Raw genomic sequence first — 13,240 nt, forward strand, 5'->3', positions numbered from 1 at the left:
TCATATCTTGGGTCAAAAATCAAGCCTCGGTAAATTTAAGAAAATTGAAATAGTATCATGTATCTTTTCCGACCACAATGCTATGAGACTAGATATCAATTACATGAAAAAAATCTGTAAAAAATACAAATACAAGGAGGCTAAACAATACACTACTAAATAACCAAGAAATCACTGAAGAAATCAAAGAGGAAATCAAAAATACCTAGCAACAAATGACAATGAAAACACGATGACCCAAAACCTACGGGATGTAGCAAAAGCAGTTCTAACAGGGAAGTTTATAGCAATACAATCCTACCTCAAAAAACAAGAAACATCTCAAATAAACAACCTAACCTTACACCTAAAGCAACCAGAGAAAGAAGAACAAAAAAACCCCCAAAGTTAGCAGAAGGAAAGAAATCATAAAGATTAACTCGATCAGAAATAAATGAAAAAGAAATGAAGGAAACAATAGCAAAGATCAATAAAACTAAAAGCTGGTTCCTTGAGAAGATAAACATTAATTGATAAACCATTAGTCAGACTCATCAAGAAAAAAAGGGAGGGGGCTTCCCTGGTGGCGCAGTGGTTGAGAGTCTGTCTGCCGATGCAGGGGACGCGGGTTCATGCCCTGGTCTGGGAAGAGCCCATGTGCCGCAGAGCGGCTAGGCCCGTGAGACATGGCCACTGAGCCTGCGCGTCCATAGCCTGTTCTCCGCAACGGGAGAGGCCACAACAGTGAGAGGCCCGCATACTGCAAAAAAACAAAAACAAAAACAAAAACGGGAGAAGACTCAAATCAATAGAATTAGAAATGAAAAAGTAGAAGTAACAACTGACACTGCAGAAATACAAAGGATCATGAGAGATTACCACAAGCAACTATATGCCAATAAAATGGACAACCTGGAAGAAATGGACACATTTTTAGAAAAGCACAACCTTCCGAGACTGAATGAGGAAGAAATAGAAAATATAAACAGACCAATCACAAGCACTGAAATTGAGACTGTGATTAAAAATCTTCAAACAAACAAAAGCCCAGGACCAGAGGCTTCACAGGTGAATTCTATCAAACATTTAGAGAAGAGCTAACACCTATCCTTCTCAAACTCTTCCAAAATATAGCAGAGGGAGGAACACTCTCAAACTCATTCTACGAGGCCACAGTCACCCTGATACCAAAACCAGACAAAGATGTCACAAAGAAAGAAAACTACAGGCCAATATCACTGATGAACACAGATGCAAAAATCCTCAACAAAATACTAGCAAACAGAATCCAACAGTACATTAAAAGAATCATACACCATGATCAAGTGGGGTTTATTCCAGGAATGCAAGGATTCTTCAATATATGCAAATCAATCAATGTGATACACCATATTAACAAATTGAAGGATAAAAACCATATGATCATCTCAATAGATGCAGAAAAAGCTTTCAACAAAATTCAACACCCGTTTATGATAAAAACCCTCCAGAAAGTAAGCATAGAGGGAACTTACCTGAACATAATAAAGTCCATATATGACAAACCTACAGCCAACATTGTTCCCAATGGTGAAAACATGAAACCATTTCCTCTAAGATCAGGAACAAGACAAGGTTGTGCACTCTCACCACTATTATTCAACATAGTTTTAGTTATACTCCAATAAAGATGTAAAAAAAAAAAAAAGGGCTTCCCTGGTGGCACAGTGGTTGAGAGTCCACCTGCCGATGCAGGGGACACGGGTTTGTGCCCCGGTCCGGGAAGATCCCATATGCCATGGAGTGGCTGGGCCCATGAGCCATGGCCGCTGAGCCTGCGCGTCCGGAGCCTGTGCTCCGCAATGGGAGAGGCCACAACAGTGAGAGGCCCGCGTACCACGAAACAAAACAAAAAGTTTTAGCCACAACAATCAGAGAAGAAAAAGAAATAAAAGGAATCCAAATCAGAAAAGAAGAAGCAAAGCTGTCACTGCAGATGACATGATACTATACATAGAGAATCCTAAAGATGCTCCCAGAAAACTACTAGAGCTAATCAATGAATTTGGTAAAGCAGCAGGATACAAAATTAATGCACAGATATCTCTTGTATTCCTATACACTAATGATGAAAAATCTGAAAGAAGAATTAAGGCAACACTCCCATTTACCACTGCAACAAAAAGAATAAAATACCTAGGGATAAACCTACCTAAGGAGACAAAAGACTTGTATGCAGAAAATTATAAGACACTGATGAAAGAAATTAAAGATGATACAAACAGATGGAGAGATATAACATGTTCTTGGATTGGAAGAATCAACATTGTGAAATGACTATACTACCCAAAGCAATCTACAGATTCAATGCAATCCCTATCAAGCTACCAATGGCATTTTTCACAGAACTAGAACAAAAAATTTCACAGTTTGTATGGAAACACAAAAGACCCCGAATAGCCAAAGCAATCTTGAGAAAGAAAAACGGAGCTGTAGGAATCAGGCTCCTGGACTTCAGACTATAGTACAAAGCTACAGTAATCAAGACAGTACGGCACTGGCACAAAAACAGAAATATAGATCAATGGAACAGGACAGAAAGCACAGAGATAAACCTACGCACATATGGACACCTTATTTTTGATAAAGGAAGCAAGAATATACAATGGAGAAAAGACAGTCTCTTCAATAAGTGGTGCTGGGAAAACTGGACAACTACACGTAAAAGAATGAAATTAGAACACTCCCTAACACCATACACAAAAATAAACTCAAAATGGATTAAAGACCTAAATGTAAGGCCAGACACTATAAAACTCTTAGAGGAAAACACAGGCAGAACACTCTATGACATAAATCACAGCAAGATCCTTTCTGACCCACCTCCCAGAGAAATGGAAATAAAAACAAAAATAAACAAATGGGACCTCATGAAACTTAAAAGCTTTTGCACAGCAAAGGAAACCATAAACAAGAAGAAAAGACAGCCCTCAGAATGGGAGAAAATATTTGCAAATGAAGCAACTGACAAAGGATTAATCTCCAAAATTTACAAGCAGCTCATGCAGCTCAATATCAAAAAAACAAACAACCCAATACAAAAATGGGCAGAAGACCTAAATAGACATTTCTCCAAAGAAGACATACAGACTGCCAACAAACACATGAAAAGATGCTCAACATCACTAATCATTAGAGAAATGCAAATCAAAACCACAATGAGGTATCATCTCACACCGGTCATAACGGGCAGCATCAAAAAATCTAGAAATAATAAATGCTGGAAAGGGTGTGGAGAAAAGGGAACCCTCTTGCACTGCTGGTGGGAATGTAAATTGATACAGCCACTATGGAGAACAGTATGGAGGTTCCTTAAAAAACTAAAAATAGAACTATTGTATGACCCAGCAATCCCACTACTGGGCCATAATTCAAAGCCATAATTCAAAAAGATATATATGTACCACAATGTTCATTGCAGCACTACTTACAATAGCCAGGACATGAAAGAAACCTAAATGTCCATCAAGAGATGAATGGATAAAGAAGATGTAGCACATATATACAATGGAATATTACTCAGCCATAAAAAGAAACGAAAGTGAGTTATTTTTAGTGAGGTGGATGGACCTAGAGTCTGTCATACAGAGTGAAGTGAGTCAGAAAGAGAAAAACAAATACTGTATGCTAACACATATATATGGAATCAAAAAAAAAATGGTTATGAAGAACCTAGGGGCAGGACAGGAATAAAGATGCAGACACAGAGAATGGACTTGAGGACACGGGCGGGGGAAGGGTAAGCTGGGACTAAGTGAGAGAGTGTCATGGACATATATACACTACCAAATGTAAAACAGATAGCTAGTAGGAAGCAGCTGCATAGTACAGGGAGATCAGCTTGGTGCTTTGTGACCACCTAGAGGGGTGGGATAGGGAGGGTGGGAGGGAGACGCAAGAGAGAGGAGATCTGGGGATATATGTATATATATAGCTGAGTCACTTTGTTATAAAACAGAAACTAACACACCATTGTAAAGCAATTATACTGCAATAAAGATGTTAAAAAAATGATAAATGGATCAATCAACCAAAAAGATACAGCAATCCTAAATGTGTATGAACCAAACAACAGAACTGCAAAAACTGATAGAATTCAAATGAGAAATTCACAATTACAGTTGAAAAATTCAATATTCCTCTCTCCACAATTGATAGAACTAGCCAGAAAATCAGCAAGGATACATAAAAACTGAACAACGCCATCAACCAACAGAACCTAATCAAAATTTATAGAACACCCACTCAAAAACAGCAGAATACACATTCTGTTCAAGTGCCCAAGGAACATATACCAAGACAGACCATATTCTGCGCCACAGAACAAACCTCAACAAATGTAAAATAACTGAAATCACACAGAATATGTTCTCAAACTACAATGGAATCAAACTAGAAATCAATAATGGAAAGAAAACCAGAAAATATCCAAACACTTGGAAACTAAGCAACACAATTCTAAATAATCCATAGGCCAAAGAGGAAATCCCAGGGAAAAATTTTTTTAAATACACTGAATTAAATGAAAATGAAAATACAACAGCTCAAAATTTATGGAACACAGCTAATGAAGTGCTAAGAGGGAAATCTGTAACACTAAATGTATACATTACAAAAGAGAAAATTCTCAAATCAAATCATCTAAGCTCCCATCTCAAGAACCTAGAAAAAGAGCCAAATAGACAAAGCAAGCATGAGGAAAGAAATAATAAAATAGAAAATAGGAAAAAACCCAATAAAACAAAGAGCAGGCTCTGTGAAAAGATCAATGAAATTAACAAGAAAGACCGATAAAGAAAAAGATAAGATACAAATGATCAATATGAGGACTGAAACAGGAAATATCACTACACAGCCTACGGACATCAAAAGGATAGTAAGGGAATACTATAACCATTCGACACACAAATTTGATAACCTAAGTGAAATGGACCACTTCTTCATAAAACACAAACCACCATAATTCACCCATTATAAAACATTATTTGAATATCTCTATAACTATTAAGAAAATTGAATTTAAGACTTATTAAATAGCTGAAGTAATCAAAACTATATGGTACTGGCAGAGGGACAGACACATAGATCAATGGAACAGATACACAGCCCAGAAAAAGATCCACATAAACATGCCCAACTGATTTTTTTTAATGCAAAAGCAATTCAGTACAGAAAAAAAAAAAAAAGGGAAAAGTGAAAAATTAAACTTCATAAAAATTTTAAATGCTTGATCTGCAGAAGACTCTGTTAAGAGGATGAAAAGACAAGCTAAGACTGGGAGAAGATATTTGCAAACTACGTATCTGACAAAGGACTAATATCTGGAATATATAAAGAACTCTCAGACTCAACAGTTTAAGACAAACAATCTCATTAGAAAATAGCCAAAGACATGAATAGACATTTCACCCAAGATGATACAAAGATGACAAATAAGCACATAAAATTATTTTCAACATCATTAGCCACTAGGAAACTGCAAATTAAAACCACAATGAGATATCATTACACATCTATCAGAATGGATAAAGTATTAATAAAAAATAGAGACGACACCAAATGCCAATAAGGATGCAGAAAAACTGGATCACTCACACAATGCTGGTGGGAATGTAAAATCGTACACTATTCTGGAAAACAGTTTGTCTTTTAATAAGCATGCAACTACTATGTACTACCACATGACCCAGCAATTGCACTCCTGGGCATTTATCTCAGAGAAATGAAGACTTTTTTGTTCACACAAAAGCCTGTACATGAAGGTTTATAGCAGCTTTATTTATAACAGCCAAAAACTAGAAACAACTCAGATGTCCTTCAAATGAGTGACTGATCAAACTGTGGTACAGCCATACCATGGAATATAATTCAGCAATAAAAAGGAACAAACAATTGATACATCCAACAACTTGGATAAATCTCCAGAGAATTATGCTGAGTAAAAAATGCCAATCACAAAAGGTTACATACTATATGATTCCATTCATATAACATACTCAAAATGAGAAAATTGTATTAATGGAGAACACACTAGTTGTTGCCAGAGATTAAGGAGGGGTTAGGGCAGGAGGGAACTATAAAAGGCAACATGAGGAGTCTTTATGGTGATAGGACTGTTATCTATCTTAACTGCATCAATATCCATATCCTGTTGTGATATTGTATTATAGCTTTGCAAGATGGAACATTGCGGGGAAGCAGGTAAACATTATACAGGCGCTCTCTTATGACTCCACATGAGTCTAATTATCTCAAAATAAAAAGTTTAATAAGAAAAACAACTTTATACATTCATTTTGTCTGCAACTTACATTATAAACAACAAATACACACTATACGCACAAACATACAAAGAGAGAATGAGATAAAGCAAGTGCTGCAAAATGTTAACAATTGGTGATTCTAGGTGCACCAGTTTCTCAACTTTTCTGTAAGTCTGAAGGTTTTCAAAACAAAACACTGAAGGAAAATAGTCTCTAGTTTCTTCAGACTTCCTCTGATTTCCTATTTTATCTTTTTTTTTAGGTCATGCCACGTGACTTGCAGGATGCTAGTTTCCTGACCAGGGATCGAATCCGTGCCCCCTGCAGTGGAAGCGTGGAGTCCTAACCACTGGACCACCAGGGAATTCCCTGATTTCCTATTTTAAATGCTCCATATCAAGATTATCTCTATCTGGCTGAACGCTGTGATTCCCTAAGTACCCATGGCCTGGAGGAAAAGGCAACAAACCATGTAGTAGTACCCTTTGAGGTCTGATCCGATGGAGATGAAAAAATATCCTGACAATTGGAGATAGAGCATGTTATATGGTAAAATGTAATCACTTAGTTTTTACTGTGGGAAAAACATTATTATCACTCTGCTCAGCATATTTGGAAAGCATGCAGTTTCATGCCTGTCAATATGAAGGAAATTGGTTTTTTGATTTTCTTTTTTAAAGCATGAATTTGTTTATTTTTCTCAAGTTAAAAGGTCACCTGGGTGACACTGCTCCACCATGAGGCAACTCTAAAAACTACTTTTAGGTGTTCTGAGAAAGGTAACAGAGGTGTGTCTATCTATAGGCAAGAGCACTGGTTCTGGAGTCGCCTGGGTTCAAGTCACTGACTGGCTGTAAGAACTGTCTGGGCCTCAGTGAAAAATGGTGATAATAATAGGATTAGTGTGGGGCTTTCTTTGAGGATTTAATGGTACAAGGAAAGCAAAGAGCTTAGCACAAAGCAAGAGCTCAACATATTTTTGCATTATTTTTAGAATTTAAAATTATTTCACTAAGGCAAAACAGCTAAAAGTATATTTTATAAGAACAATCATTCAGGAAATTATTTTAAAGTTAAGATTTACCTCACACTGTTTTAGAATCATATGAAATAATGCCTATAAAAGTTATTAAATTATAACTTTATAGCATTATAAAAATCATGTAAATATAGGAATTTTGCTTAGAGACAGCATGATATAGTGGAATGAATATGACACTGAAAATCAGAAGACTCAGAGTTCTGACTCTACCACTTACTGGCTATGTGACCTCAGGATAGTACTGAAACTGTCTCAGATTTTTCCTTTTCAAAAATGAGGATATACCCTGTGTGATAGGACTGTAGAGATTAAAGTAGAAAATCTACATAAGAATATTTCATAAAATTAAAGTACTTGTGACATCAACGAATACAAGCTTTCACATTTCCTGCCAAATTTTACAGGAAAAATTTCTGAAGCTAATATAAATGATTAAGAAAAATCAGGGGATTGAAAAAAAAATGGTGCTGGGGCTTCTCCGGTGGCCCAGTGGTTAAGACTCTGCGCTCCCCATGCAGGGGGCCCAGGTTCGATCCTTGATCAGGGAACTAGATCCCACATGCCACAACTAAGAGACAGCATGCTGCAACTTTAAAGATCCTGCATGCCGCAACTAAGACCTGGAGCAGCCAAATAAATAAATACATTTTTAAATGTGGCCACTGAAACTGAAATTTCTAATATGTCTTTACATAAAAGTCAAATGCATATATTCAAAATATTTCCCGGGACTTCCCTGGTGGTTAAGACTCTGCGCTCCCAATGCAGGGGCCACGGGTTCGATCCCTGGTCATGAAAGTAAGCTCCTGCATGCCACACAGCGCGGTCAAAAAAAAGTGTACATGTACTTTATATATATATATACACATATATGCATATTTATTTCCCTAAAGGCTTCTACCGAGTTTTAGGTAGCCTTTTATTTGCAGTCCTGAATCTTCCTAATGTTTTTCTATGCAAGACAGAGAAATGTGTCACTTATAAAAGTTAGGTCAAAATGCCTTGCTTGCTCTAACGTGTTTTAGCAAAGACATTCTTTTTTTTTTTTTTTGCGGTACGCGGGCCTCTCACTGTTGTGGCCTCTCCCGTTGCGGAGCAACAAGCTCCGGACGCGCAGGCTCAGTGGCCATGGCTCACGGGCACAGCTGCTCCACGGCACGTGGGATCTTCCTGGACCGGGGCACGAACTCGTGTCCCCTGCATCGGCAGGCGGACTCTCAACCACTGCACCACCAGAGAAGCCCAGCAAAGACATTCTTGAATCTGGGTAATTGGCATGGTTACCTCTCCCTTCCCTAACACATCTGTGCTTCCTCTGTTCTTAGAAATGGGAGTACGTATCTCCCTATCACTCAGGTACAAAACCTCCTCCCTCCTAAAGTCTGAGATCTATTCTGTCTTTGAGTCCTAGTGAGTCTTCCTTCTCAGCGTCCTTCCTTTTCCTATCCCTACTGCCGTTACCATTAGCTTAGGCTTTCATTACCTTCTGCCTCTCAACTCATTTCCTTGCTTCTAGTCTCTCTGTTCTGACAATCCAGCCTACTCATCAGTGCTAAATTAAATATCCTAAAATCCTGCTTTTACCGTTCCCTCTTCAAAGACTTTCCCCAAAGTACAAAATCCTCAACCTGGAGTAAAAGCAGAGCTTTGAAGCTGAATAATAAGTCACCAGAATATCTAGAAGTATAGTCTTTACTGCCATAGGCTGAGGACCTGCCGCCAATGAAGCCCCAGCACAGGAGAGGGCTAACACTGAGTTCACTGGGATCTATGTCCATTCAAAAGGGTCACAAAGCTAACAGAGGCTCAAATTTAAAAAAGGGGCAAAAACTCAGACATTATTTTTATTTATTCAAAGTGCACAAGAAATTTTTAGAATTGATACCTGAAACAAGCAATAATGGGAAAGTGTTTCTTAAAATCGGAGAGAACCTACCTGGTAAAGGCAGGCTGCTGTTCCAAGGAAAAATGCAACAATGTAATTAAAATCCTCACCATCACTCTGCAAAAACAAAATAAAAATTACTTTTTTTTTTCCAGTGCAAGCCCATTTCCAAAAACAATCCATTGGGATAGGATATGACAACATTTACGCACAAATGGTCAAAATTTTCAAAAGTGGCATATAAAAATTCTCAAGAGTCCTGAAATAGAAACATAAAATACATTATAAGAACCAGGGAGTGTGAGTTAGAGGAAGGCTACCAGTCTTCCTCTATGTCTGGGCCTCCCCATCAATTATATCTTATCCAAGAGAAGATGAAAGCCAATGGAAACAAATTTCCATGTAACGTAGAAAGCCTCTCTTCTTGCTACTAAAGAAACCAAATAAAAATGTACAACACCCCAGGGACTTCCCTGGTGGCGCAGTGGTTTAAGAATCCTCCTGCCAGTGCAGGGGACATGGGTTTGATCCCTGGTCCGGGAAGATCCCACATGCTGCGGAGCAACTAAGCCCATGTGCCACAACTACTGAGCCTGCGCTCTAGAGCCTGTGAGCCACAACTATTGAGCCCACGTGCCACAACTACTGAAGCCCGCGTGCCTACAGCCCATGCTCCGCAACAAGAGAAGCCACTGCAATGAGAAGCCCATGCACCACAATGAAGAGTAGTCCCCGCTCGCCACAGCTAGGGAAAGCCTGCATGCAGCAACGGAGACCCAACACAGACAAAAATAAATAAATTAATTAATTTTTTAAAAAAAGTACAACACCCCAGTGGCCTATAAAGTTAAGCCTGCTTGCTAGGATTACTATTTGGCTCAAATAAATATTGACAAACTTCACCATCTAGTAAGCACATTACTGAACTGTCCAATAAAGTCTCTGGCATGATTTAAAAAAAAAAAAAAAAAAAAGACAACCCGAACTGAAAAGCTACTGTCCACTAGAGTGTGCTAAATCCCAATGAGGACATTCAGTCGTACATGCTATGCTAGAAAAAAAACCACCCAGAGGAAAAACAGAGACAGATTATTCATAGAATATTTCTTTTAAAAGAAAACTAATTGAGACATGTAACAAACCCTTTTTTTCTATTCCTTTCTGATTCCTCTTAAATATCTATATTTATCATTTCTTTCAATGTTTTTATGAAGTAGAACATAAAGCCCAGGCAGGAGCATCGAATTTCTTTCTTCTAGGTAGAAACATTAAATTTGGCCCTTATTTTAGAAAAAAATCTCTTTATACAATAAAAATTTCCAGAAGACATGGGAGTGTCTCTCACGACCATGTCTTCAGGAAATAATATAAAGAGAAAATTGCTTTTCCATTTGCTATTGGACAACAGAAGTGCCTGTAAGGCAGAGGGAGAGGGGCTTATCCTAGTGAGAGGATCTTAAAATAGAAACCATTAATCTGTCTGGGATGGTTAGGCCAGTTCAATCCCAGAGGCAGGGAAGGTCAACACAAAACCCTTCTACTTTAATAATTCTAAGACTTTTAAGTAAGTTCTGCTTGATTGTTTTTTCTTCAGCCATTAAATGATCTTTTTTGATTATAAAAGTTCATGTTCATTGTAGAGAATCTGAAACAGAATGTTACAAAGAAGAAACTCGTATAGTCCATAATATTACAACTTTGGGAGAATTACTATTAACCATTTAGGTACTTCCTTCCAATCCTTTCTGTACAAAAATATATGTACGTTAAAAAAATGGAATCATCCTTTTACATACTGCTTTCTAGTACTTCACACTGTATCATAAACATGTTCTCAAGATACTAAATATTTCTCAACTACTTAATTTGTAATAATTATATAACCTTTAATTGTGGGACTATATAATAATTTAATTACTGTCTTACAATTGAATACTGTATTTTCCTTAAATTTACACTATCACTTTATAACTCTCTTAATTGCCTTTGGAACACTTAAAAGCATGTTTCTGGGCAATCAGAGCTGGGTTCAAATCTTTACTTATTAGCTGTATGATCATGGACTATTTATTTAACTTCAATTCCCTTTTTTGAAAATAAAAGTAGAGATTCAATGAAATAGCATTGGCAAAAATATAGAACAGTAACTGACACACAGTAAGTATTCAAAAACATTCTCTAACTTCTCTTTCCCAGAGGTTACTGTCTGCATCATTCATCAGATAATTAGGATTACCTTTCAATATTGTTTAAATCTCTAATGTACTGGCCTTGTCTTCTCAATGAGATCCTAACCTTCCTTCAGGGCAGAAACTAAATCTTACTACTTGCATGAAACTGTGCACATAGTAGGAATTCAACAAATGCATGCCAAATTGAGTTCAGCTTTGAAAAATCTTTATTTCCCCTTGCTAAAGAGAATATCTATAAACATATTTTTCCATTCAATAAATAGTCATTCATTGAACACTTATGGGCCAAGTACTGTGTTACTAGACCAAGGACAGAAAACAAGTCAACACCAACTCAAGAAGCTCAACTCTAAACAGGAAGGCAGATACAAAGAGCAACAATTCCCACCTGAAGTGGTAACTGATGGGATAGCAGTGTGTACAGGGTACTACGGGAGCCTACTAGAGACACATTTAATTCTACCTGGAGAAAAAAAGGATCAGGGAAGGTTTGGCACAGAAAATAAAGCTTAATTTGCATTTTGAAGGATGGACTAGTAGACAAGGTAGGAAGAGAATTCCAGGCAAAGGGAGTAGCTTGTGCAGTTTCAAGAAGGAAGAGGCTAGGATGACTCCAAGGTCTCCTATTCAGGCAACATTTAAATGATACCATTCACCAAGTTGGGGATATAGGAGGAAAAGTAGGTCTGAGAGCAGAAAAAACTTGAGTTCATTTTGGACAAGGTATTTTGGAGTTGCTAGTGACATATCCAAATAATTATGTTTAGTAGACATTTAAGTCAGCTTCAGGGAACAGTTTAACCTAGAGCTCTAGTTTAGTTGTCATATATTTAAATAGTAGTTAAATGAAATAAAGGACTATGACAACAGAATGCAAAGCTTAATTCTTGATTGGCTGATAGATTGGAGAGAGAAAAAAGTATATATAAAGGACATTCGGGGTCAATTTTGAATTGTGAAATTTGAATATAGATTTTATATTAGCTAATACTGCACTGATCTTCAATGTCTTTGGTGTAAGAATGGTATTGTGGGGGCTTCCCTGGTGGCGCAGTGGTTGAGAGTCCGCCTGCCGATGCAGGGGACGCGGGTTCGTGCCCTGGTCCGGGAGGATCCCGCGTGCCGCGGAGCGGCTGGGCCCGTGAGCCATGGCCGCTGAGCCTGCGCGTCTGGAGCCTGTGCTCCGCAACGGGAGAGGCCACAGCAGTGAGAGGCCTGCGTACCGCAAAATAAATAAATAAAATTAAATTTAAAAAAAAAAAAAAAAAAAAAAGAATGGTATTGTGATTATGCAGGAGAATGTCCTAGTCCTTAAGACAGACATATTGAATAATTTTGGAATAAAATGTCATAATACCTACAATTTTACTTTCCAATGATTCAGAAAAAAAAGAAAATAAAGAGATAAAAGAAGAAAGAAAGGTAGGTATGTATACAGGTAGATGTTAATTGTATTTTTTTTAAAAAACTTTCTGTAGGTTTAAATTCTTTCAAAATAAAATGTTGTGTGGTGGGGGAAAACAGGGATACAAATGAAAATAAAAATGCTATGCAGTCACTAAAAAGAATCTCTATATACTGCTATGAAATGATCTACACATTGTCAGGTGGAAAAAGATGCAAATCACTATGAACAGTAAGTATACTGCCATTTATAAAGGAATAATTTTAAAAGAATAATTATATAAGTAAATATAGAAATACATATGTATTAGCATAGGCACATAATCGCTCTAGAAGGATACAGCAGTGGTTGACTCTGGGGAGCAGAAATGGGAAGAGAATTACTTACTGTGAAAATTAAAGGCTTTGAAATTTACCATCTACACATTTTATTGTG

General features: G+C 37.4%; 1 protein-coding gene across 5 annotated transcripts in view; it reads right to left on the bottom strand.

Moving 5' to 3' along the window:
* The window catches only part of SEC22A (SEC22 homolog A, vesicle trafficking protein), a 75,226-nt gene that overhangs the window by 6,501 nt on the left and 55,485 nt on the right, over positions 1–13,240 (bottom strand). For 4 of the 5 annotated variants that reach the window (XM_019923115.3, XM_019923116.3, XM_019923114.3 and 1 more), the window contains exon 6: positions 9,260–9,325. The exons of the other annotated variant lie outside the window; for it this stretch is intronic. In XM_019923115.3, the coding sequence (XP_019778674.1) occupies positions 9,260–9,325 (66 nt within the window). The remainder of the gene's footprint in view (positions 1–9,259; positions 9,326–13,240) is intronic. 5 annotated transcript variants of the gene reach the window in all.

This window comes from Tursiops truncatus, chromosome 4, assembly GCF_011762595.2.
Source record: "Tursiops truncatus isolate mTurTru1 chromosome 4, mTurTru1.mat.Y, whole genome shotgun sequence".
Taxonomy (NCBI): Eukaryota; Metazoa; Chordata; class Mammalia; order Artiodactyla; family Delphinidae; genus Tursiops; species Tursiops truncatus.